The sequence below is a fragment of the Helianthus annuus genome, chromosome 3 (genome assembly GCF_002127325.2).
Source record: "Helianthus annuus cultivar XRQ/B chromosome 3, HanXRQr2.0-SUNRISE, whole genome shotgun sequence".
Taxonomy (NCBI): Eukaryota; Viridiplantae; Streptophyta; class Magnoliopsida; order Asterales; family Asteraceae; genus Helianthus; species Helianthus annuus.
In genome coordinates, this window is record NC_035435.2 from 78,955,894 (window position 1) to 78,983,095 (window position 27,202).

The 27,202-nt window shown below is 40.4% G+C and overlaps 3 protein-coding genes across 3 annotated transcripts; all 3 read right to left on the bottom strand.

Moving 5' to 3' along the window:
• Positions 1 to 15,018: 15,018 nt before the first annotated feature.
• LOC110931487 (mucin-5AC-like) lies at positions 15,019 to 15,744 on the bottom strand. The gene is made up of 2 exons (XM_022174879.1): positions 15,564 to 15,744; positions 15,019 to 15,491 (listed from the first exon to the last, which is right to left on the bottom strand). The coding sequence occupies exons 1-2, from the start codon at positions 15,742 to 15,744 to the stop codon at positions 15,019 to 15,021; spliced, it is 654 nt and encodes a 217-aa protein (XP_022030571.1).
• A 4,126-nt stretch (positions 15,745 to 19,870) lies between these two features.
• Positions 19,871 to 22,566, bottom strand: LOC110929018 (cytochrome b-c1 complex subunit 6-like). Its single transcript, XM_022172111.2, has 5 exons — positions 22,436 to 22,566; positions 22,268 to 22,310; positions 21,624 to 21,708; positions 20,300 to 20,389; positions 19,871 to 20,106 (listed from the first exon to the last, which is right to left on the bottom strand). Coding segments are annotated over exons 2-5 (210 nt in total). The 5' UTR covers positions 22,270 to 22,310; positions 22,436 to 22,566; the 3' UTR covers positions 19,871 to 20,073.
• Positions 22,567 to 25,659: 3,093 nt separating this feature from the next.
• Positions 25,660 to 26,658, bottom strand: LOC110931488. The gene is made up of 4 exons (XM_022174880.1): positions 26,653 to 26,658; positions 26,145 to 26,402; positions 25,864 to 26,070; positions 25,660 to 25,758 (listed from the first exon to the last, which is right to left on the bottom strand). Exons 1-4 carry the CDS (start codon positions 26,656 to 26,658, stop codon positions 25,660 to 25,662), a joined length of 570 nt encoding a protein of 189 aa, XP_022030572.1.
• Between the last annotated feature and the right edge of the window lie 544 nt (positions 26,659 to 27,202).

The window sequence follows — 27,202 nt, forward strand, 5'->3', positions numbered from 1 at the left end:
TCCAAAATTCTGACCGGGCCAATTTACCGCGGATTCAACTTTCCACGCTTTCCGAAGCGTGCCACACCCTTCCAGGGTGATACTTTCAACAAAACCATATCATCTACCTCAAATTCTAGAGGTTTTCTTCTTCGGTCCGCAAAACATTTCTGACGATCACGAGCCGCCTTGATGCGATCTCGGATCTGTGCGATCTTGTTTATGGTTTCCTGGGCCATATCAGGACCAACCAATTGTCTGTCACCTGCATCAGACCAACAAAGCGGTGACCTGCACTTGCGGCCATATAGAGCTTCAAATGGCGCGGCACCAATACTGGTGTGGTAGATGTTGTTGTATGAAAATTCGACCAATGGCAAATGCTTATCCCAGCTACCGCCCAAATCCATAACACATGCTCTCAGCATATCTTCCAAAGTCTGTATCGTCCGTTCGGTTTGTCCGTCGGTCTGTGGGTGAAATGCAGTGCTCAGATTCAATTGTGAGCCAAAAGCTTCTTGGAAGGATTGCCAAATCCTTGATATGAACCTTCCGTCTCTATCAGAGATGATTGAGAGAGGTACTCCATGGCGTGTATCAATTTCTCTTATGTAAATTTCAGCCAACTTGCTCGTGTTATCTTTCTCTCTGATAGGTAAAAAGTGCGCAGACTTCGTTAATCGGTCCACTATTACCCAAATAGTGTCATGACCTCTTGGCGTTCTTGGCAACTTTGTAATAAAATCCATGGAGATTTGTTCCCACTTCCATCTGGGAATCTCAGGTTGTTGCAGAAGTCCCGAAGGCTTCTGGTATTCAGCTTTAACCGTAGCACATGTTAAGCACTTGCTTACATAAACCGCAACATCTCCTTTCATCCTAGGCCACCAATAATAATCCTTAAGATCTTGGTACATCTTATCCGCTCCTGGATGGATAGAGTACCGCGATTTGTGAGCTACATCGAAAATAACTTTCCTTAAACCACCAAACAGAGGAACCTAAATCCTTTTCATAAAGCATAACGTTCCTTCCTCGTTTGGCTCTAGTTGCTTCTCCATCCCACGGAGATATTCTTCTTCAAGGTTTCTTTCCTTAAGAGCTTCTTTCTGCGCGGCACGAATGCGCAGAGAAAGATCTGTTTGGATAATCATCTCTAAAGCCCTAACCCTTATGGGCTTGATCCTTTCTTTTCGACTTAGGGCGTCGGCGACCACATTCGCCTTCCCTGGATGATACTTTATCTCGCAGTCGTAATCGTTCAACAACTCAACCCATCGTCTTTGTCTCATATTCAACTCCTTCTGATCGAATATGTGCTGTAGGCTCTTATGATCTGTAAAGATTGTACATTTCGTACCATATAGGTAGTGTCTCCAGATCTTTAAGGCAAATACCACTGCGCCTAGTTCTAAATCATGCGTAGTATAATTCTTTTCATGAACTTTCAGCTGGCGTGATGCGTAAGCAATAACTTTTTGGCGTTGCATCAACACGCAACCCAATCCTTGACGCGAAGCGTCACAGTATACCACAAAATCGTCAGTACCTTCTGGTAGTGCTAAGATTGGCGCATTGCAGAGCTTGTCTTTTAACAGCTGGAATGCTTCTTCCTGTTTGATTCCCCAATCAAACTTCTTATCTTTCTGCGTGAGGAGTGTCAATGGTTTAGCGATCTTTGAGAAATCTTCAATGAACCTTCGATAGTAGCCAGCCAAACCCAAGAATTGTCGAATCTCGGTTGGCGTCTTTGGGGTCTCCTAATTCTTGATCGCTTCAATCTTGGTGGGATCCACATGAATTCCATCTCCATTTACCACATGTCCAAGAAATTGGACTTCTCGTAGCCAAAACTCGCACTTAGAGAATTTGGCATACAGCTGTTCCTTCTTTAGCAGCTCCAGAATAGCTCTTAGATGCTGTTCGTGCTCAGCCTTTGTCTTTGAATAAATCAAAATGTCGTCGATAAAGACAATCACGAACTTATCCAAGTACGGCTTGCAAACTTTTTCATTAGATCCATGAAGACTGCAGGCGCGTTTGTCAACCCAAACGGCATAACTAGGAACTCGTAGTGTCCATAGCGAGTTCTGAAGGCTGTCTTAGGGATACTCTCCTCTTATATCCTTAGCTGATGGTATCCAGATCGAAGATCGATCTTTGAATAAAAGCTTGAACCTTGCACCTGGTCAAATAGATCATCGATCCTTGGCAGAGGATACCTATTCTTGATCGTCAACTTATTCAACTCCCGTAAGTCAATGCACATACGGAAACTACCGTCTTTCTTTTTGACAAACAGGACCGGAGCTCCCCAAGGCGAGAAGCTTGGTCGGATAAATCCTTTGTCTAACAACTCTTGTAGTTGTGTAAACAATTCCTGCATCTCAGACGGGGCAAGTCGATAAGGTGCCTTAGCCACAGGTGCGGCGCCTGGAACTAAGTCAATGCGAAACTCCACTTGCCTCTGAGGCGGCAATCCAGGCAAGTCCTCTGGGAAGACTTCTGGATATTCCCTCACGACAGGGATGTCTTCGATTTTCGGCTCAGCAGCTCCCTTATCCACGATGTGTGCCAGGAAGGCAGCACATCCCTTCTGTAAACACTTTCACGCTTTCAGGCAGCTGATAATTCTTAACGGCGTATCACGCTTCTCTCCATGAACCACAATTGTTTCTCCATCTTCGATTGGGATACGAACAACCTTTTCGTGACAAACAATCTCGGCCTTGTTACTCGATAGCCAATCCGTTCCCACTACCACATCAAAGCTTCCCAACTCGACAGGTAGTAAGTCTAGCGTAAACCCGTGCCCTCCAAATTCCATCACACATCCTTGGACAACCTCACTGGTCTCAACTAGTTTCCCCTTTGTTAATTCGATCGAATATGGGACGTCTAACTTACTAGGCGTCAAACCAAGAATATTCTTAAATTCTAGTGACACGAAGCTATAATCGGCACCAGTATCAAACAAAATAGATGCAAAAGTTTTGGTTGTTAGAGAACGTACCAGTAATCACGCCTGGATCATGGCATGCTTCACAAACTCCGATGCTGGATGTTCTTTCACGGTCTTGTTTCAACTTCGGGCATTCCCTCTTAAGATGTCCAACGTCCCCACAATGGAAGCATCCTGGCACTCGGCCATTTCCTTTCCCATTTCCACCTTGAGTGTTTTTACTGTTTTCTCCTTGTCTGGGACTCTTCATCCCACAACCATCCTTGTTGTGTCCTTTCCTCCCGCACCTAGGCTTCCGACATCCACATTCATGGTGATACTTGCACCCAGCACGTCTTGGTTTAGTTTCTAAGTAAATCTTAGCATTGGCCTGTTTGTTGTTAGGGCAATCTTTCTTGAAATGCCCTTTTTCTCCGCAGTCAAAACAACCTCGAATAGATCTTTGTTGGTATCTTCGGTGAGCTTCCTTTTGTTCTTTCCGGACGACTCTACCTGAGTCTCCTTGTCAGGGTTTGCAAGTTTTTCTAGTCTAATGGCTTCCGTAACGAGTGCCAAGCCCATCTTACTTGCAGCCATAGTTGTTGGTGGCATAGATGCTGTCATTAAGCTCAGGACTTGAGGTGCCAATTCCCAAATGAAATGTCCTAATTTCCTCAATTCTGGTTCCACCAAGTACGGAACGACTCGTGCCAAATCATGAAGTCTTTGCATGTATTCCAACATTTTCGGACCTTCCATTATCAGGCTCTGGAATTCACCTTCCAACCTCTGTGTTTCTGTTTGGGTGCAATACTTCTTACGCATTATTCCTTTCAACTCATCCCAAGTTAACGCGTATGCTGTAGTTAGGCCCATTATTCGAACCTGAAGATTCCACCATAATCGAGCTCCATCTTGAAACAACTCAGAAACGTATGGGACTTGTTGTTCTGGCGTACAACCACTCATTCGAAAGATGGATTCCATACTTTCACTCCATTTCACAAAAGCTATGGCACCCCCAGTGCCGTCGAACTTCGGAGGCTTGTAGTTGAGGAAGTGCCAGTAGGGACAACTGTTATTTTCTGAGGTGCCTCTGCTAGGTTCGGAGCGCAGGGCCTCGTGCTGTGCTATAGCTGCAGCAATTATCTCTTGAAGTTCTGCCTCCGAGGTGGGCATGCGCATTTCGCGTCTTGGTGGCATCTTCTAAAAGATGTTTCACGTAGGTTAGGTCATAGCAAGTCAAGTGCACGTATGTATTCATCAATATCAACACATAACATCTCATGCTAAAAATAAATCAACCACATAACATCTCATGTCATAGAACTTAAACAGTAGATCAAACATCACAAGTGATGAGAATACTGCGATTGCATTGCCATAAATCGAGATCACAATGTAAAGTTTTCAAGTACAGAACTGTATCATACAACCTCAATGACTTAGTAGGGGACGGCCCTAGACAAGCCGTGAGATCGCTGGACGTATTCAGGAATCCTTGGTTCGTCCATTTTCAAATTCCAGAACTCCACCTTAAGCTTCTGGATTCCAGTCCTAGAACAACATTTCTTCTCAATCATTTCCTTGAGCTCGTCCCAGCTCAGTGCGTAAGCAGCATCTGTGCCAAGGGCCTGAACCTGATGGTCCCACCATGAGAGTGTGCCATCTAGAAATGACCCCGAGGTAAAGGTAACACTCTGTTGGGGCGAACAGTTAGTCATTCTTAGAATGGAGTCAATCTTTTCGGACCAACGAACAAATGCAACGGCGCCTCCTGTTCCGTCGAAGTTCAAAGGCTTGCAGTTCAGGAACTGCTTATAGGTGCAGTCAGTTGGAGGGTTATTTCCAGTAGTGCCATCGCTGTGCTTAAAGCGGAGGGCTTCATGTCGTGCAATTGCCTGTGAGATGCGTTTTTGCAGCTCGGCTTCTAACCTTGGCAACGTACTGGTGTTTGTGTCACGTCTGGGTGGCATTCTCTTCTGCCGAAGTGGCATGAAGTGGGTTAAACAACATTTCAATTGTCTATGAGATACATAGCACCATAAGCCATCGTGTAATCACCTAATTTCACACGTAAATATACTCAATGTATGAGTGAGGAAATAAATTCTGAGCCTTCACATAGGTTTACCAATTTGGCTCGTTGCTTGAAATAGAATGAACTCGAGGCTACATCGCCTTGGTCATTCGTGTTTGAGTTATTTCCTGCTACATTGGTTTTCATTAGCTTGACCCGCAGAGTCCACCAGGATTTCTGTGCACTACAAGTCGTTATTACGTGGGCCCCCGTAATAATAAATTGTCTTGCACAGTTACCCCAAATTTTCTCTCGTCCAAGCAGATGATCAATCAAGGAGCAACAGCAGGTGCATCGGCATGAACAGGGTCATGCTCCAATGCGGGGTCAAGAGCAACGCCTGGCTCAGGGGCCACGGCTGGCTCCGGATCAACAAACTCCATCTCAAAATCAGCTGGATCAACAAACACCGGGGTTACAGGATCCTCCAAGGGCTGGTCTAAGTGTATGAACTCAATGTCATGGTCTGGATCAAAACCAGGTGGAAAAACAGGATCATCCTTAATATCGTGATCAACCTCAAAGCTGTGTGCGGGAACTGGTGCAGCTGATGACGCCATATCAGGGTCGGCGTCGTGTGAATGGTGCTGCACTCCCTGTATATGCGAAGATGCGGACGTCAGAAACTCAAATAAGCCTGGGACAGGGGAATGGGCATGAGCTTCCTCTGCAGGAGCGCCCGCAAGCAGTAGGCTATTACCAGCAGCAATAGGGCCTCGCCCTCAAGTGGGTTCTCCTCTAATAGTTCGACATCGTCGTTGGAGACAATGTCGGGGGGGCATATCAACAATGGGATAAGTGGCAAGGGGCACAGGAGCAGGGATCACCACGAGTGGGAATCCCCGACAAGATGGCCATCAGCAGGCTCTGCTACGACATCGGGCAACGCAAAGGGATGAAGGTCGTCATCGTCTGTGCTGGTAGTATCGGAAACGTACACCTCGTGCTTTGATGAAACTATGTCGCCTGATACTATGGCCATGGAATCTGTAGTGTCCGATTCTCCAGTATCTGATGAAGGCATGACGTTTTGTAATATAAACACACATATGCACAAATAATCAATCATATAGTCAAACAAACATATTAGTCACCAATAAGCAATCATATAGTTCTCCTAGTCCCACTAGTCTCCCAGTCTTCCAGACTGAATCTCCTAGTCTCTCAAACTACCTTCCCAGCCTTTCGGATTGTTCTTCCTAGTCCCACTAGCCTACTTCCTCAGCCTTCCAGACTGAGCCTCAGCCTCTCAGACTGAGCCTCCGCCTCCCAGACTGAGCCTATACATAATAAATGAAATGTGCTCAACATTTGTTTGTAAAAACGTTTTGGATCTGGACTTAAGTGGTATGCAGTGTAAAAATGTTTTCGTGAGAGCCCTAGTGATCATAGTCTAGACTCGAGAAGGAATCCTAGTTCGCTATGATCAGAGCTCTGATACCAAGCTGTCACACCCTGGCTTTGCGGAAGCGTGGTTTATTTTGGTGTGACTTCTTAATACCATAGCTTAATCATAACAAAGCTATATGAAATAAAAACCATGCAAGATCATCCATTTAAGTTTTAAAACATAAGTAACATAACATGTTTAAGGCGTTGACTCATGCAACGGAAACTACAACCTGATAACATAAAAACATTGTTCAACAGACACAAACATCAACATGATATAAACACAGTTTAAGAACTGTGACTCATCCAGGAAAAAGTCACATCCCTTAAACTTGGATGACCTCGTAACCCTTAAGCAGCGGGAAAACATAACATACCGCGCCAGATCTTTAGTTCCCTGAAATACATGTAAGTTGGAAAAATCAACAATAATGTTGAGCGAGTTCATGTGTAAGTGAGTAATAAAAACCTTTGTAAGTATAAAAATCCTGGTATGTAGCAAATAAGGAAAAAGAGATCACCAATGGTTTGCAAGGCCATTGATATGTGTGAAGTGCAAGTAGGAAGATTCAAACCTAGCGGATTTATGCGTTGGGCACAAAGTCACCCCGAGGTCCGTTATGCTGGGCCTGGGGCTGGGCTCGCTACACCCAGATAGATCTACCGCTCCTGTCCCTCGGTCCTACCCTGAGGATTAATGGCCTCAAGTTTCCGCCTACCCACTCACATGATCTAAGTAGTAAACCTCCTTACGCTAACCATACCATGTATAAAGTACTCATAAATATAGTAACATGTATTTCACCCCCGCAGTTTAGAAAACTGAAAACAGTTAAGAGAAAAGGGGGACATGAACTCACTGTGGTGCGTCTCTGACAAGAAAATCTCCTGGAAAATCTGTTGTGCGACGACCTACACGTACTAACTTCTATTAGACGGACGGTCGTGCCTTAGTTTAAGGTTTAAGTTTTTGAGAAATAGTTAGGCAACTATTTCGTAATTACACTTCGTAATTATTTGGTAAATATATTCCTTCCCAAGGATGGGGTTTTTAATACATGTGCGTTCGTATAACTTCGAAATATATTATTAAGTCTCACTTAAAATATATTGTAATTCTTTCTCCAAAATATAAATATTCTTCCCAAAATATTATATTTTATTTCATTTGTCTAAAATACTCTATTTCCAAAATATAAATATTTTTTTCCCAAAAATATTATATTTTATTACATATAATCTTACCCAAAATAATACTTCTAACAAAATACGCATTTAAGTGTATTTTCTGAAAATACGTAAGTTACGTTGTAAGGTTCGGGTGGTATTAATACTACCGGTGTAACTTAAATATCACTGTGAAGGCGTACGTATTACTTTGGAGTCGTTAGCATTGAGTAATATTATTTTTACCCTAAAAATAATATTTAGATAGTTCACAAAATAATCATAAAAATCTCACAAGTGTTGTTATGGAAAATATATACTAAATATATATTTTTCAAGTTTTATTTTGTGAAAATCCCACCTCCGACATTTGTTTATTTTATAATAAAAATCGTGGCGAAATTTATATTTCGAAAACAAGTTAAAAATATAGTTATAGACACTTGTTATCAAAAATATTTCCAAGTGTTTATATTTCTGCAGAAATTTCGCCAGAGTTTCCCCTGTAACTGGAGGTGGCCACGCTTTCAAGCGTATCATTTTCTTTTATAAATTCAAACAACAATTTTCTCAATCAACAACAAACAATATTCCAACATCATACTAGTTCAAAAATATCAGAAACACATGAACTTGTGGGTGGTATAAAAGTGTGTAGTAACTTCCCATTATTTTTAATAGATCTTTCTACTTTTATAAATGAGACCAGTTTCTCGAAAATCTTATTTTTACAGAAAATGCATTTGTACATCTTCTAGTCAAAATTTCAAAAATAATTCTTTGTTAAAACTTTTTGTTATACAAGTGCCTACACGCTTGTGTGTTAAAAAAAAACATCTTTAGTTTATGAAAGATTCGGCTTTAAAATATGGTTTCGTCTTACAGTTGGTTCTTTGAAAATACCACTTGTAGATCTTAGATCCACTAGTTTAGAACTCTATTTCATAAGAAAAATTGTTTTTACACAAGTTCATGTTTATGTTTGGAAGGGTTCGTCATCTAATAACTTTACGACTTAACATAAGGCTAGTTCATGTTTTGTGAACATAATCTAGCGTGGTTTGATGACGATCCATTCCCATACTAGCAATCAACAACAATAAATAACCATAATAAAACTAGATTTATAAGTTTTACACTATTATTTACTTATTAACCACTTTGTTTATCTTTTTTTTTTAGATTTTAAACTTTGATCTCTAGTGTTTATGATTTTTGCCCGTTAAATCTTTTATTAACCACTTTAGAATAGATCAAAAAGGCGTTTAGAGTCACTTACTACTAGCTCGGGGCTAGGGAAGAAACTAGTCGAAAAATGGGTGGTTAAAAGCACCGTAGAGAGGTCCTTGGCAATCCGCAAGCATCGGGCTTCCTCGTATGTTACCCTTTACACTTGTATATAAGCCGAATGCTTTGTATGAAAATGAAAAATAGATGGATGGAAGTGAATGCTCTCGGCAGTAGGTATAAGAGGGAAAGAAAGAAAGTTTTTTTTTTTTTTTTTTTTTGTTAAGTGGTTTATGAAATGTGTGGAGGACTAATACTTGTTCTTATAGGCAATTCCCTACAAATTATCCAAAGGATATAGTGTTTACTAGATATTGAGCAATGGAATTATAATAATCAAAATAATCAAAAGTGTGTCACCTATGAGGTGACCATTCGGTTACATGGGGGGTGGGTTGGTTCAATTCTAACTAGGTAATTAGGATGTAGTTATGTTAGAATTAGGAGGTTAAACCGATTACTAGTTTGTTACGTTGTGTAACGGGTGTTAGGGTATTCGGGGATCCTAACTATCTCAGAAAAAGAAAAATAGTGTTGATGGCAATATTTTTATGTCCCGGGTTAAGTCCGGTTGTTTGGTTGGATATTAATCCGTTAAAGTGCTAAATAAGCATTTAAAGTGTCGTTTATATTATTTTTAGTGACTCATTAATTTACCAACACTTTGGAAAGTGTCTAGGACTATTTTGCCAACTTTTTGCACTTTACTAGTTAATTTAAATGCTGAATTTTTATTTTAAAGTGCAGAATTTTGTACTTAGAGTACGTTTTAGGCACATCCGGTCACTGTAATTATCTCCTAGTGACGCAGTTCTACAACCCTCTTATCCCTACACTCTCTACTAGTGTAGTAAACTATCTCGGGCTCATACAGGCCTTAGAGGCAGTGTCTGCCTGATGCTGGCTATATCAGCATGTTTAATAGGTTATCCGTTCATAGTGCTACTGTGCTTTTGTGCATCAAGGTTGTCACTAGAGTTCTGTATATAGTTAATGGAGTGACAGCAAATAAGTATGATGCAAGTATGTACATGTATCAGTATTCACGTAGCAGTTTATCCATAATTTCAATCAAGCACGGTAATTAAACAGTAATCAAGTATTAATTAAGTCGTACGGATACCTGATTTGGTGAGGGTTGTCACAACAGAGGCAATGATACCCATGGAAGTTGGATTACCATCGCTGATGTCACACCCCAACCGATGGCGGAATCATCGGGGCGCGGCACTAGGCGAATCAGATTGCTCAAGAGAATCCATAACAACTATATTGCGATAATATTTATTACATTTGTCATCCCATACTAACAAACAATACAATCACGTAAGTTATCACAGATTTCCTGTCCTCTCGAACAATTCAAATCCGACAACCTAGATTTTAGGTGTGTTTCTAGACTTCCTAGCTTGATTTGATGTAGACTTCAACTAAACCTGCAACATACGTTAAAATATTGTCAATACAAAAGTATTGGCGAGTATACAGGTTTGATAGGTAATAGAATAATAGTTTGAAAGTGCTGCGAATTTCCATATGCATAAACGTAATACACGACATATATACTCACAAAACTGATACTACCAGCTAAGTCCTCGATGCTCGACTCTTCGATGGCATAACTAGACCCCGTCGGGCGCAATAGTACTATACTAGTCGTGGTGGGACGTCACGAGTATAAGTCCTAGCATATATGCAACTAGCATCACGTATATCTATGCAAACAGTTAGTCGCAAGTGATAAATTGACAATTTGAATAATTCATTTGATAAGTTCGATTTATAAGGAACGTATGTTACACCCAAAATTCGATAAAAGGGGTCAAGTATACTCACAGTGCGTATTTGGTTGGATTGACGGAATGGTGCCTGAGAATGCCCTGATTTCAAACTAATTACATGAGTACTGGGTTACGCGTTAAACGGTATCGAATTATGTGAAATTGAACGAAAATTGGATTGAAACTGGCCCATTCGGATGGACCGCTCGATCGAGTGGGCCGTTCGATCGGCTAGTCCAGCCGATCGGCTGGGCCGCTCGATCGACTGGGCCGCTCGATCGGCCAGCCTGTCCAGCTGTTTTTCGACGATTTCGCGTGTTTTTTGGTGGTTTTGGTCGGGACGTTGTTGTGACGTGTTGAACAACTGAAATCCCATCAATTCCGACCTGTTCTAACGGCCGGGAATCACCCCGTCTCATCAGAAATGGCCGTTCTTGGCGGTTTTTCCGTGTTTAACCCGAAACCGGTCGTCTCTTTGGCAGGAATCAGATCCTTGACCAACACGACACTAGGAATGAGTAGAAGGTCGGTATAAGCTCTGATTCTATCGTTTTTAGTATAGATCTGACGTGAAAACCTTGATTATTCTTGCGGAAGTTCTTAGATCCGAGTTGTTCTTGTTGGAATGAGGCCAACACTTGAAGTTCATAAGAACTTCATGATGACATCACTCTAGAACATCTCAAATCTGTAACTTCTTGGTTAGAAATCATAGATTTAGACAAGATTCATGTAAAATCGTATGGAAACCATTCGGATCTGAGTTGTTCTTCATGGGATGACATCGCTCTTGAAGAACTCCATGGTGACATCACCCTAGAACATTCCAAATCCGTTGATTTCACGGTTTAAAGTTGGAAATCAAAAGGTAGAAAGATGGAAGAATGTGTATAGATCAAGGAAGTACAAGATTTGGGTTGAAAACTTACAAGAATCGTGAGAAATCGAGAGGTTAAGGGGCTGGAATGTCTTGGTCGAGTGGCAGCAGCAACAACAAGTGCTTGGAGGGTGAAGAGGGGTATTTATAGGCAAGGAAGGAGGAAGAAAAGGAGGAAAAGGTGGGCCGGATCGGTTGGCCCAACCAATCGGCTGGCCTGTCCGATCGGACGGCCCAGCCGATCGGCTGGCCCGTTCGATTGGATGGTCCAGCCGGATGGCTGTTCTGTTCGATCGGCCGGCCCAGCCGATCGGCTGGCCCGTTCGATCGGGCGGCCCAGCCGATCGGCTGGCCCGTCCGATCGACTGGCCCAGCCGTTTGGCTGGCCCGTCCGTACGGAAGCCCTTGATCCTCGTTTTTGGTGCGATTTCGACAGTTTGGGTCATAATTTCATATATTTATATAATTATTTAATTATTTATTATAATTAATCACAAAAGGGTCGCATATACGCATCTATATATCCAATTCTCGGTGTGATGATCGAGTTACGCGTGCCTTCGAGTGCGTTCTTCGATCTGATGTGCCACAATGATTATCGGGGCACTACTTGCTCGTGTTGCCGTCATCGTCACGATGGCTGGAGACATGGTACTCACCCGATAGTCTTTGTTAGCGTTGCTTGTTTACGTTTTGACACCTCACGGTTATCGAGGAGGGTAGATTAAGCCCTCACTCAACATCATCGTGAGTGTTATAATTTATGAAAATAGGTTTGTAATAGCGATAGAATATGCGTAATTATTCGATTATACTTCGATTTAGCGATATATCTGATATAGTTACATTATGATCCGAATCTCTGGTGCTAGGCGTAACGAGTGTATCGAGTAGCAACAACGCACGAAGGTGTGGGTTGTTACAGCTGAGACGCCTTACCACTAATGATGATAATGACAGGCTCCTAAGGGAAGGTCTGGACCTACTGGAAGAACGGCGTGAGGCAGACGCCATCAGCGAGGCAAATTTCAAGAAAACTTTAGAAAAGTACTATAACCAGCGCGTGGCTCAGCATACTTTCAAGGAAGGCGAGTATGACAATGAGGCTAGTAGAGCGGAGCCCTTAGGCAAACTGGGACCCAACTGGGAATCATCCAAGAAGACTTAGGCAAAGGGGCTTACCGCCTGTCCAGGCTAGATGGCACCGCGGTTCCACATAGCTAGAACGCTGCTCAATTGAAAAATGTTACATGTAAATCCCCGCTCCTAACGACGGGTTTGGTTGTTTTTTATTTTACAAACAAGTGTAATTCATCTTTAACGATGTCTCTTTTCTTTAAGTATTGAGCTAATAAAAGTTCTTTTTTTTTATTCTCTCTCATTACTTACATGCACAATATCCACCATCGCATTCATACTGCACTTTACGGTAAAAAAAAATTACATCGCATTTAAACTGCACATAACGGTAAAAAAGCATCCTTGACATGAAATATTTTTCACATATAAGTCAGAGGATCAAAACTATACAGCGCTAAGAGTGGGTATCTTGGTAATAGATACATTAACCACTACAAAAAAGATATGTATTTTGGTAATAAATACATACAACTATCTTACAAAAACCAAGTACTTGTCCCTGTTGCTAAACACCAACATACGGGAACCAAAAAACGAACATGTTCTAAATATCTAATTATCGGAAAGCATTGCCCTCACCTCTGCAGGGGTGTACAATGCTTCACCATAACATTCCAAAGGGTGAGGACCGATGATCAGGTCGTTGACATCCACTTCATCTACCGGAAAAGCCAAAACACTCTGATCAACAACCAGGCCTGCACATCGACGACCATTACCGCGTCGTTCGTACACCATCCTACAGCGTTGAACATGATCGGAGGGGAAAGCTTGCAACAGGGTGTCAGTTGATAGAGAAATCACACCTGTATCCGCTTTCGAATGACCCTCATCTTTGATACTTTTACATGACCGGCTCACCCGGGGTACAGTATCATCGGAGACCTCCCTTCCTCTAATCATCTCCTCGGTCACCGGAACCTGAAGATGAACCAGAGCATCGGCTGCATCCAAACGACGGAGTACATTGGACATTTTCTATTTATGGCACTTTCGCCCCATTTTTTCAATTACCAGATTTGGAAAAATATGACTTAATTTATACAAGTCTAAGGGGTTCTGACAGTAATGACGATATCAAAATTAATAAAAAGTCATCATTACATGTCAAATCGCCACACTCAGGCAGACGGTGGCGTAATTCATCATGATAATAGCATTAAATGTCTGACAGAAAATCAAGTATTTGCATGTAGCCCAAACAAAACAGTGTTTACATAAAATATCTAAGGAATAGTGTACATAACAAACAAACAAAGTAAAGCACTCATTCCTCTTCAGACTCCTCCGCTGGGTCCAACATTAGGCGTAAGGAGTCCACGCCGTCTTCGGTCACTTTGTCCATCAGCTCCGCATACGCGGGCAGTGGATCATTACAAGCCGCATCTAGAGCATCCGCCATATCTCCCTGCAGTTTGCCTCTTTTTGTGTGAAATGCGGGAGTAATCTTATCTGACCGTTGACATTCAAAGTAACCATGGTAAACGCCATCATGGTGACCCGATTGATAAGCAGCCGCAGAAAAGCGGTCCAACAAAGCCGTAAAAGACTCTGATTGGCGTAGGTACTCAAACGCCCCAACCAAGCCATTGGTTATCAGCCAATTCTTGTCACCTCGTAATCCAGCAAGTTGGCTGGTCAGGCTATCCACCTCGACGTTTGATTGCTCCAATGCACTTTCTGCCTCTTTAAGGTGTGCCTGGTGGGTGGCGGAAGACTCAACAAGTTTATTCTTCTCGGAGACAAGGGAGTCATACTGTTGCTAAAGTTTCCTAAGCTGATCCTCCCGCTCCTCCAACTCAACCTGTTTAGCTTGAGCTTTGGCGTTGGACGTTTTTAACTCAACAGTCAGAGCCTGATATCGCTCCTGCACTTGAGACACAAAATCAGTGTCAATACGGAACCTTTCCATCTTAGTAGACAGCTCAGATCTCACCTTTTGAGCTTCAGTAACAGCTTTACGCTCCAGCTCCTCCTGAATATTCTTTAGCATTGGCAAGGACTCGGTCTTTTTCCGCTATATCGCGGGGCCACAATATCCTCTCCTCGGCGAGATTGGCAGACACACTCTTTAAGTCATCCCCTGCCTTGTTTTTCTAAGAAACAAACCTACTCTCCCTCAGACCAGCAGCTTTGAGTTGACTTTCCAAGCGGTACTTTTCATCCTTCAGCTCCTGGATAGCAGCCCGTGCCTGGTAGAGCTCATTGTTATCATGCATCCACCGGTGTCGGATTTCTGCTAGCCTCCGGGGCTGACTAACGGAGTCCACCATTGTGGCAGTCATCAAATTCTCATTATTTAACCCCTCAACATAGGCTGACTCAACCGGGGGATATGCCCGTTCAACCCAGTGATGTACCACCGGAGGGAAGATCAATCTTGACCCGACTCCGCTACCTTCCACTTGGGCTGATAGCGCTTGTCTTGTACATTTGGATCCCAATTAATAGTGGGCAGATAAAGATCATTGCCCAAGCGGGCCCCATCATCAACAATTCCGCTACTAGATCCCCTAGCATCGCTCACAGCGGTATCTCTGGCACTAGTTGCCTCGTGAGCAGCGGACACTTTAGGCATCTCCTTTTCAGATGCAGAAAAAATGCTAAGGGGAGAGTCAAACAAGGATGTGGGGGTGACACTTGAGGGCAGAGGTGTAGAAACTGGACTGGTTGTCACAGCTACAGCAGCTGTGAGCACAGGAGGCGGCATTGAGGAAGTAGCAGCGGTGGCACTCGCCTGTGATATAAGCTCTGAAAGGCTTGGTTCGCTCGTAGCGGAAGGCATAACATCCACATACGTCAAGGGGGCGGAGGACACACTCTCAATTTGAACCTCAGCAGTAGAACCTGTATCAAATCAGATGTTCAGCAACATAGCATACAAAATCCACACTTACACCCACAAATAAGGCTACTCACTAGTAGGCAAGGCATAGGCGGTCTGGATAGCTTGAAAAGAAGTCAGGGGAGTAATAACTTTGCGTTTTTTCAACGCGTGAGTTGGACTCACCAACTCAGCAGTAGCGGATGTAACGGCGACACCCCCAGCGGGCACAGAAAAGCCAACAGCAACCGCGGAAGTAATGGCCCCCACGGCCATGTACTTCCTCCCGGTGATCTTCACCCAGGTTGGTTTTTTCGCCTCCGTAGCAGAAACACCACTTCCCCCGCTGGGGGAGGCTGAGAAATATAAGCAGACGGATCCGCCGGCATGGCAGGCAGTAGAAACTGCTCAAGATGGATCTTTAGAACATCGGGTTCCTGTTCCCCAATCACGCGGTCCGCGGCTTTCAAAGCAGCATTCCGAGGAGGATCCACAAAATCAAACAGACTCCATTTACCTGTTTGACATTTACACACGTCAATGAAAATACAATTAGCAAAGCTAATTCAAGGCAAAGGGCCACATACCTTCATCATCCCTCTAGAAGGAAGGATACAACCTGATATCACGCCATAGCAAGCTCATTCCCGCCATCACCAAGGCTCCCTCCGGGATCATTGTGCACTCGGAGGGGCATTGACACAATTTCTTAAAAAGAGCGTTTTCAACATAAGCATCTTTTGGGGGACCGTCGTCTTTAACTTTGTCCTTGGGTCCCATCTCCCTCCACTGCATTTCTCCGGGGATAACACCAGCATCAATGTAGAAGAACTTTTTCTTCCAATTCTTATCCCTGGAACTAGCAGGGATGTCCCTCAAGCAAGACACACCAATGTCTCGCCTATCAAAAGTAAAGAAGGGGGATTTCCAAACGAGAACGAAAAAAGCCCTAAAAACGGTAAGTTCAGGGATATGACCCAGGGCCGTACAAGCAAATTCAAATTGTCGAAGCTTGATCAACCCTAACAGATGTAGTTGAGAGATGTGAATGGGATAATGGTCAAGAACGGACTTACAAAACTTGGTGATCGGCAATCAGAAGTTGCAGAATTTGAAAAAATCACTAAACAGAGTGATTTTAACCTTTTTCAACGGAAATGCCGTGTCTGTCTTTGACGGCAGTACCGGATTCCACTCTGCCCTAATGTTGTAATCTTGAACAAGGTTGTTGAAAGATACAAGCCCCCATTTGACATATAGGGCATCGGAACCTGCTTGGGCAGAGGAAGAAGACTCGCCAGTTTTGGAGGCCATTTTCGAAATCAGGAAGTTGAAGAAGAAAGTGGTTGTGAACAAAGATAGAAATGAAATCCCAAACCCTAAACGGGAAACCTATTTATAAGGGATTGCAACCCTTCGAATTTAAAAAGGTAAACGAATGGGAACGCGTGTCAAGACAGGGGATGTACAACTGTCATCCTAATGATGACTTAACTATCACATCCTTTCCCATCACCGCCATTTTTCAAAAAACGTGACGGTACCCCACTCGAGAAGATCACACTCAAAGGGGGAATTTTGACTTTTTCCTTTTTTAGTCCGATTTCATGAATTTCATTTCATAACTTCGGACTGGGGGGACATGACGAGGTATGACCCGGATCGGCTAACCCGACCCGGTCATCACCTATTATTTTATTATAAATATTTAATTACACATGTTTATTCTAGAATGTTCCATTCTGCATGGATAAACCACGTAACCAAATCCCCAAACTTTTGGGAAGATCATGCAAATCCCTAACTTATCGGAACCCATCCTAAGTTAGAGGAAACCCTAATGGTAAATTATAAATAGAGGTAAACATCAAAGGTATGGATCATCTTGCTCTTGTTTACTCTCTCTACATTCATACTTTCTTTCTCCTAAACCGAGACTTATTCTCACGCCGGATGGTGGTTACAGGAATAACCCCATTCCTGTAACGAGTCCTAACGGTGTTTGGTTTTGCAGTAAGCTGTTCGGATCGCCAAAGAGTTGAAGTCCTAGCCGGAGCTTACCCATAAGGTCAGTGTTTCTTCACTAAGCAAATAATTTCCAGCATTTTCCTCATCCGATGAAGAACTCGTGGCAATTATTTTAAAAAAATATAGATGAAGAAGAACAATATATAAAAGATGGAGAGTGTGGTGAGTTTTTTGGTATAAAATGAGGTTTATATAGTGTTTAAAATAAAAATTAATTGATTTTATTAATAAAAATGTCGTTGATCAACGGCTATAAGTTTCAAAAATCAACAAAATTCTCATCAGGGAAGACGGGACGAGTCCCCGAGCTCACCGAATACTCAACCGAGGGGGGATGTTCCCCGACGGAGAAATCATCCACATCATCTCCCCACTGATGTCCCTGAGACTACACCCCAAGGTCTTAGTACATTGCATGCGACCATCCTATAGCTTTTGACCACTCCTTCTCTTCTTCGGACACGCGTAATTGAATTTGTTACTAAAGCATTATACATAAGCGTTGGCTAAAACAAAATTTGAGCTCCAACTCCGACTAACGCTTTATTCACATTAACGACAACAGTTTGTCTTGTAGAATTATACTTAGACGATACGTTCAATGGTTTTAACATTTAGGGGTTGTTTGTGTAGCTCTTAAGACCGGAAGGTATGGTGATGGAGGATGGGCCGCCACGTCACCAGAAGTGAGGATGAGCCTAAAGGGGATGAACCAAGGGGGTGGGGGATGAGCCCGTGTATGTATGTATGTATGTATGTATGTATGTATGTATGTATGTATGTATGTATGTATGTATGTATGTATGTATGTATGTATGTATGTATGTATGTATGTATGTATGTATGTATGTATGTATGTATGTATGTATGTATGTATGTATGTATGTATGTATGTATGTATGTATGTATGTATGTATGTATGTATGTGTGTGTGTATGTATGTGTGTATGTGTGTATGTATGTATGTGTGTATGTATGTATGTATGTATGTATGTATGTATGTATGTATGTATGTATGTATGTATAGGTATATGTGAGAGAAGGAGGCACGACGAGATCGTCGTGTGGGAGCCGGTTGGGACGAGCCGGGCTGAGGGGGGCAGTGTGGGGGACCGGCGCCGGGCCAGGCCGGGCCTAAGCCGGCCCCCATACCCTTTAGTCTAATGAGATTCTTAATGGTTCAGACCTCTTACTGGTTCAGAGTGTTTGTTTCGCAAGTAAATGTCTGAATGGTTCTGACATTTGCCTATGAATGGTTAAGCATTATACTGAGTCTGAATGGTTAAGATCTCTAATCTAATTGGTCAGACATTTGCCTCTGAACGGTAAGCATTATACTGGCTCTTAATGGTTCAGACCTCTTACTGGTTCAGCGCTTAATAGTTCAGACCTCTTACTGGTTCAACACTTAACTATTCAAAAGTTGCTAAAAAATTGTGTGTAGGAATTCAAAATTTGAATTAAAAAAATTGAAACCGCCCAAAATTGGTATTCTTCACGAAACTTGGGGGGGGGGGGTGCGTTTAATGTATTATTTCAAATTATTTAAGTATTATAAATTCTTAATTTAAATAAAGAGTTAAATGCCATTTTAGTCCCTGTGGTTTGGGTCATTTTGCCAGTTTAGTCTAAAGGTTTCATTTTTAACCTGTGGGTCCAAAAAGGTTTCACAGTTGTCATTTTAGTCCACTTGGTTAACTTCATCCATTTTTCTGTTAACGAGAAGGCCAATTTGGTCATTTTGTATGTAATTCTGTTAACTAAAAGAGCAATTCAACCATATAAAATGACCGAATTGGCCTTCTCGTTAACAGAAAAAATGGATGAAGTTAACCCAGTGGACTAAAATGGCAACTGTGAAACCTTTTTGAACCCACAGGTTAAAAATGAAACCTTTGGACGAAACTGGCAAAATGCCCCAAACCACAGGGACTAAAATGGCATTTAACTCTTTATTTAAATGAAGTGAGAATTATGATGTAATAATGAAGTAAGAAAAGCTGAGGTAGCATAACTGAAAGTGTTGGACACATCTGCTTTTCCGATTTCAGCCAAAAATCTCCTTTAACAAGATAAGAATACTATGCAATATAATGATTATTTAGCTATCGCATATACTTTTCTCATAGTCGCTTCCATACCAACGCGCCACCACCTCCCCTGCTGCCATCGCCAGTTGTGGCCATAAAAATACGTAGCATACAGACATACTATAACCAGAACTCATTTGATCCGTTTATTTACAAGTGCATTTCTTAACCAGCCTGTTACACAACCCTTATTACCACTCCGCTTGCATAACTACTTCTTTTCAATTATTTATAAACATCACCACAAAATGAAAAGAAAAACAATTGTTGGTTAACAGAGAAGACACAAAATGGACAAGCTTGAAATTAAAGGTCTATTTTCACAATGAAAAAACATCCATTAAAACACCATAAATGTTCGAAATTCATGCCAATTTAGACACAACTCCTTATTATGATCCACTCAAGGTATAGGTATACCAAAATTAGTTTCATTGAAAACAAAATCAGACTGCTAATCTCTCCATGGTATCCATAGATGTGTATATTACTTCAGTTTTGCAAACAGCCTAGGTGCAACCTGCAGCAAAAGATGAGTGTTATCATACGATTCAAAAATGTCGAGTCCAACCCAGTTATTTAAAAAAAACGGATGCAACCATTCGATCTGCAATACAGTTCTCTCGATTTCCACCCAGATATCAAAATGGGTTTACCCAACTTGCCATGGATTGTGGTAGTAGAAAGAAAAGCGTACAAGAGAATAAGCTTACGCATTTGTCAACGCAGTGCCAGTAATCAAAGTATTGTCCAGTGCAATGTTTGTGGCCCGTTTCATCAGCCTGAACCCTTTTCACACAGCCCTGAAGATTTGTATGTTGTTATTAAGTAAAATTTAAAAATGAGCATTATATATCGATTTCAAATTTAGTACACAAACTAAGTACTTGGTGTAGTGCATGGGTATAACTCAACTGAAGAAATATAACTTTTGTTATAATATTTGACAAACTGATTATTTGTATAAAAATTCCTAAAATGTTATTGGTCAACTAAGAGCCAATCCTTTTTGACCCGTATCTATAAATACCCGTTTTGACCCGCTATGTGATGATCTATCAATCTTAAAAAGTTGTCTTCTCCATTAGACAATTATAAGAAGTAACGCATAAAAATAAAAAGGAACAAAGCGTTCCAATTCTATAACACAGTTGAATTTACCAATAAATGCTTTTAAACCAGATTGTCAAAATTGGTAAGTTGCAATGTGTTTAAACAAGAAACATGTGAAAACAATGTTCAAGAATAACGGTTCACTGAGAACTTGCATGCATGAGTGCATGAACAACTCAAAAAATGACAATCTCAATCACGTACTTATATTTAGTTAAATTCATAGTCAATCACGATAAGCTAGCCTCTGGTAGAATCAGTACATTGTACACCATTGGTTTTCAGTTCTACAGGCAAACATGCTGTAAAAAAGATAATCACAAGAGTTAAAATAGAGGTCAACGTTTAGTCATCAGAGCACACATGTTATATCAACTATCATGAACCTCCCTCATGTTGGCCGTGGGACCACTCGATGGGGGACGCCAAAATTAAACGAGACATTACACCCCTCATCTCTATCTTTGTCACCCTTCCTCAGCCATTATTATATAACCTCAGAAGAGCTCGACTTGCATCTGAACAAAGTGTGTGGAAGCAGGTCACTTGTGTACAGGACTACAGGCCTCACCTGCAGTCCATAAAAGTGCACCGCAGGTTGTCGGATAGGCACTCTTTTTACAACAAAGGGTGCATCCGAAGCTTCTATATTGTACTGTAGACTTCCCTATTATATTATGTACCATACTCTTAATAAGCTCCTTATCGACATTCTCTCTTCCTTGACTATCAACATACGGCACTAAGAACATATCTTTTAAACACCTCATATAACAATATCGACCATGTATACATATCAAGCTAGGATACCACTAACTCAACAAGCAAACAAATTTGCAATGAAAAATAAACGAACAAAGAGAATAAAATCATGAATACATAGGTACAACCATATGTAAGTAAACACAAACTTTGGAAATCTACCTGATAGTCAAGCCAAGCTCTAACACATTTAGGCTTGCACAACTCTTCAAAGTACTTCTTCTGGTCAACCGGTTCCTCGTCCGACCTTAAATGAAGAAACAAAGGTACGTACGATTAATAAAACCTCAAACATAAAACAATCACATACTATTTTTAACCATCATCCACAAAAATCGTCCTTTATGTATGTCACTTATTGCAAACTGTGTCCTTGGTCTTCAATAATTACAGAAAACATACTCGATGTTTGCAAACCCTTGCAAGTTATGTCCTTTAGCCCTAACTCAGTTAATTTTTGTGGTTAAATCTGACCAAATGGACCCCACATGAGAGTATTTTTATGGTTAAATCTGATTTAACCACCAAAATTAACCGAATTAGGGCTCCATAAATTGCAATGGTTTGCAAACATCAAGTACGTTTTCTTATGTAATTATTGAAGATAAAGAAGACAGTTTGCAATAAGTGACATACATAAACGACGATTTTTGTAATTTACTCTTTTCCTAAACTCTCAGCCTGCCTTTCAAAAACAACGTCTAGAATTCATAATCATGCTTTTGAACTAATTCAACAAACTTCCATACAATCATAACTAAATTAGGTTTAATTTAATTCAATAAATCGGAACCCGGATAACTCACATAATGATGCACGAGAATAATAGAGCTCGTTCGATTGAAGCACCTGCAAATGCATCATTTTCAATTATCGATTTTATTAACAGATCGAATGAGTAGAGTGTAGATCTAATTCGAATACTTTGATAATGTGGAAATTAATTGATTGCGAGAATGAATGATGATTTTTACCGGGGGTTGAAAGAGGTAGCAGCCGTCAAACCGAAATATCAGGGAAAAGGGAGAGAAAATAAAGCGAAAGGGATCCTTTTATTCGTTCCGTCTAGGCGTCTAGCACATACCAGATAGATAGAAGGTACCTATTTTTTCATTTCTAATTTTTTCTTTTTACCGGCCACCAAATCTTTCAAATTGGTTACTGACGAAATTTTTATATCGGGATACACTCATCTTTGAACCGGGGAAAACCCTCACCTGGGGCTAAAGCCCGTGAACACTTGCCCGAAGGCACGACAATGCGATGAAGTAGAACTCGCTCAGTAAGTGCCGCGGAAAATAATGATAGGACAGGAATCGAACTTAAGTCAGTTAGAATATCAGGTCTCTCCCTTACTACTCCACCACCAGCTCATTAGCAAATATGACCTTTTTATTTGTAATAATGTCAAAAGAAGCTTACACCAGGATTAACTAAGAGTATCATAGTGTGAAAAAGGTCATATTCGTAATTGTCATTGGTCACATTAGTTGTTATTTTTCACAATTAACGTGGTGCCTCATACGTCTTGTATGGCTATTTTCGTCTGTCATACATTCATACGACATGTTTAACAATGTTTCGCCAAAACATATGACATGCCTAACATGTTAGAGGTGTAGTGTGTCAACTGTGTTTGTTTAACAATGATCTTTAATTTTTTTTATAAGGAAGTAAGTAGGAGCATTCAGAGTCGAGCCTAGTTATTCGAGATCAGCTAAGTAAAAGCTTTTATTGAGTTATGCTGAGATGGAACGAGCTCAAACCCATTTGACTAGGTTTACGAGCGTAAACAAGTTCATTATATATAGAGTAAACTTCCGTTTTGCTCCCTGTGGTTTGGTCATTTTAACGGTTTTGCTCCAATAGTTTAAAAATAGCCATTTTTCTCCCTGGTCTTTCGAGTTTGTCGCCAGTTTGCTCCCTAATCTTTCGAGTTTGTCGCCAGTTTCCTCCCTAATGGAGTTAGAGACTGAGAGCAAAATAAAGATAAGTTAGAAAAATCAGGGAGGAAAATGGCTATTTTTAAACTATTGGAGCAAAACCGTTAAAATGACCAAACCACAGGGAGGAAAATGGAAGTTTGCTCTTATATATATATATATATATATATATATATATATATATATATATATATATATATATATATATATATATATATATAGGGAGGGGCTCATGCGAGAACCACCCTTATTGTGAGAACCTTGAGAACCAATGTGAACACAACCTAAAATAGCTAAAAAAAACCTAAAAAAACCTAACCCCCACCCCCCCCCCCCCAAAAAAAAAAAACCTAAACCCCCCACCCCCCCCCCCCAAAAAAAAACCTAACCCCCCCCCCCCCAAGCTAAAATGCTAAAAACTAAACCCCAAAAAACCTAAAAAAATCTAAAAAAATAAAAAAAAAATCTAAAAATTTTTTTTGAATTTTTTAATATTTTTCATGTTAAAATCGCTACTTTTAGAAGCCAAAAAAAATTTTTTTTTTTTGCTTCGAAAAGTAGCGATTTTTTTATAAAAAATATTAAAAAATTCAAAAAAAAATTTTTTGTGTGATTTTTAGCTATTTTTAGGCATTTTTGGTGTGTTCACATTGGTTCTCGCAGTTCTCACTATAAGAGGTGGTTCTCGCATGATCTTCTCCCTATATATATATAAAAGTAGCGATTTTAACTTAAAAAATATTAAAAAAAAATTGTGCGTTTTTTAGCTATTTTAGGTATTTTTGGTTGTGTTCACATTGGTTCTCGTGGTTCTCGCAATAAAGGGTGGTTCCTAACGGATTCTTGTCCTATATATATATATATATATATATATATATATATATAGGTAAAGTGTAGGATACAAATCCCCTTATCATACATTATCTACACGATGCCCACAACCATACACGTGTCCTGATTCAATTTAATTAGACAAGGGTATATCAGACATTCTGTTCAAACATCTGAGGGCTAATCAGGGAATTCCGTCAACAAGGAAGCAAATCAGGGAATTCCGTCAACAAGGAAGTAGATTACGAGTTCGTTTCATAACCGTCCATCTAATTATTGTTCGTATCAATTCGATTTGTAGGTTTTTTGATTGATTTTTGTACCGAACACAGATTGGCGATTTTCGAAAATGATGGATTCGTCATTTAGGATGTTTGTTTTTGGTTTTTGTTTGGGTTTTATTTGAATTGAAGGTATTTTCATTTTATTAGATTGTAACCAGGTTGAAGATAAGTTGTTTCTAGTTTTATTTGTTGAGTTTATCATATCGCATGTGTTGTTTTACATATCGCATGTGTTGTGATTTGTTGAAGATAAGTTGTTTCTGGTTTAAGGTATTTTAAGATTGGATCACATGAATAATTTCGCATGTTTAAAGTTGGGCATTTTGCACACAATGAAGTTTAATATTTAATTTCGCATTTTTATGTTGGACGTTTCGCAGACTAGAAAGTATTTAACATATTTAGCTCTATATTTCGCACGCTTTAAAACTAATTATATGTATTTTCACATAGTTTGTTTTATAATTCAGTTCAATAATTCAAATCAAATAATTCAGTTCAATAATTGACTTCAATAATTCATATCAATAACTTTTATGTGCTTTTTTCTTTTATTATATAGTTTATCTTTTTATCACCATTTCAAACATCCTTTTAAAAATGGCAGATATACCAACATCCTCTTCTTCTAAATCAAGTATCAAGCGGGCTTTGAGAAAAATGATAATAGATGTTGGAGACCAACATTTCTCGTGTAACAGAAAACATGAAGAGAAGGCAAGAAATTCTGAACTTGCTATCTCAGATGCAAGTGAGTAGTCTTCAAGATGTTGGTGTTATGTTCATGGTTGATCTGGGTGAGAGGGATGAGATGCAGTTGAAAGAGTTGGCGGACGCAATAACTATCTTAAGATGCTCGATGAAGATGAAAATGGAGTTTCTTTCATCTTTTGAATGAAGTTTGTATATTTTAGTGCTTTATTTTAATAAAAACATTCAAGTTTTGCATGTTTCAATAAATTCGCATGCTTTGTTATGGAATGGATTTTGATTTCGCATATGTATATTCCCCCATTTTGCATATTTTAAGCAATTCAATGTCAAACATGCGATTTTATACATTATATTTGCGAAATTAAAAATATTAATGTTATCTAACTAGTCTAAATATTCAACAGAAATCAACATCAAACAAGTTTACTAGTCCTTTCCAATAAATGCACTCAACCTATCTGGGATTATTTTCTCCAAATTTTCCATATACTTTTCTTTGTTTGGCCTTTTATCGGAAACATTTGCCTTTTTAAATACTTATTCACGATGCACAGTGTGTTCGGATAGAATGATTTTACTTAGATATGTTTTCCTCAGGAGATGAAGTTGTGAATTCTGTCTGTTGTTTACTTCATTTTCTTTCACAAACCCAGTCACCCATGGTGTTTTCTCTCCTTTGTATGTTTCCATGTGACGCATCGTAAACACTCCACAGTCTACGCCGTTATTCTCCGTCCTCCAATCCATTTCTTTTCTTTCTATCTCTGATGTTCCAAGTTCTTCTATAGCTGGTGTTGGTTTTAAAGCCTCTTTTAGGTATAAAACCAAAACCCTTCTCTGTAACATAGCAACATTCTGTCAGTATCTTTTACATAAAATATAACATGTATATGAAGAAGTTTTTGTATTACCAGTGTGTTTGGAAGCCCCTTGTATCTGTCCTTAAACTCTTGTTCAGCGGCTGAATTGTCAATCAGCTCAATTTTGCCGGTTTTCAAGTGGAAGCACAAGACATAGAAGTGGTCACCTTGAAGTATCGGAAGAAACACCAAGTCAACCGAATCAAGTTTTTTTACATCATATTTTAGTATGATGTCTTCAAAATTTGAGGCAAATATGTTTAGAAGTCTGTCGTCTGTGTATTTCTCCTCGTTGTAAAAGATATCCGGCTGTATGTTATGTAATTAGAATCAAAGTATGTATTAAAAATATTTTAACATGCGAAATTAGTACATGCAAATAAGGTGTGAAATTTCTCACATGCGAATTGTATTTATACCCTATGCGAAATGTTTTTTTAGTGTTCATAGTATAACTATATAATATTCTAGTTGCGATTTAAATATAAACAGCATGCGAAATCAATGATATGAATTATCTGTTTTAATTTCAAATGCCTATATGTTTATAAAATCATACCATCATTGTGCTAAACAAGTAGAGTCTGTATGGTGATGATTTTCTATCCCTTTTCTTCTCCTCAAGGTTTAGAACATCCACAAATGCATCTATTCCGTTTGATGCTACGTACTGACTGTAACAGCCCAGCGTAACCGCACCATGATATTGTCCGCTTTGGCGGCCACCACGCCCCCGGCGTCCGCCCCTCACGATTTTCAAAACTTGTCATGATGGTGAAGGTATCCAGCCCCTTACAAGGAAGCCTTTGTTCCCCTTCACAACCGATGTGGGATGTCACAATCCATCCCTTCTCAAGGGGTCCAGCGTCCTCGCAGGACCTGGCACCACCGGTCCAGCCCTGGCTCTGATACCATCTGTCACACCCTCAAAATCCACTAGCGGAGTATTACCGCTAGGCGTGTGACTGACCAGGATCAAGCCACCAATCATATTGAACAATGTATTAAAGAAAGTATAAAACCAGCCAACAATATAATTGGTGTCCAAAACAACTTAACCAAGTTCAAGTTATCAGCGGAAGCATAAAGTTTAAAAACCAAAACATATG

Bases quoted from the DNA above. Each gene is read 5' to 3' on its own strand.
- LOC110929018 (XM_022172111.2), bottom strand. The intron at 20,390-21,623 runs GTAGATTTCCAA...ACAAATCTTCAG, and splicing joins GAGCTTGGCTTGACTATCAG to GGCTGTGTGAAAAGGGTTCA. The intron at 20,107-20,299 runs GTAAGCTTATTC...CTTTTGCTGCAG, and splicing joins GGCACTGCGTTGACAAATGC to GTTGCACCTAGGCTGTTTGC.
- LOC110931487 (XM_022174879.1), bottom strand. From the start codon at position 15,744: ATGGCCGTGGGGGCCATTACTTCCGCGGTTGCTGTTGGCTTTTCTGTG. The intron at 15,492-15,563 runs GTGAGTAGCCTT...GATTTGATACAG, and splicing joins CGCCTATGCCTTGCCTACTA to GTTCTACTGCTGAGGTTCAA.
- LOC110931488 (XM_022174880.1), bottom strand. The intron at 26,071-26,144 runs GTAATACAAAAA...GCTATGTTACAG, and splicing joins AGGGGCTTCCAAACACACTG to AGAAGGGTTTTGGTTTTATA. The intron at 25,759-25,863 runs GTAAACAACAGA...GTATTTAAAAAG, and splicing joins GGTTTGTGAAAGAAAATGAA to GCAAATGTTTCCGATAAAAG.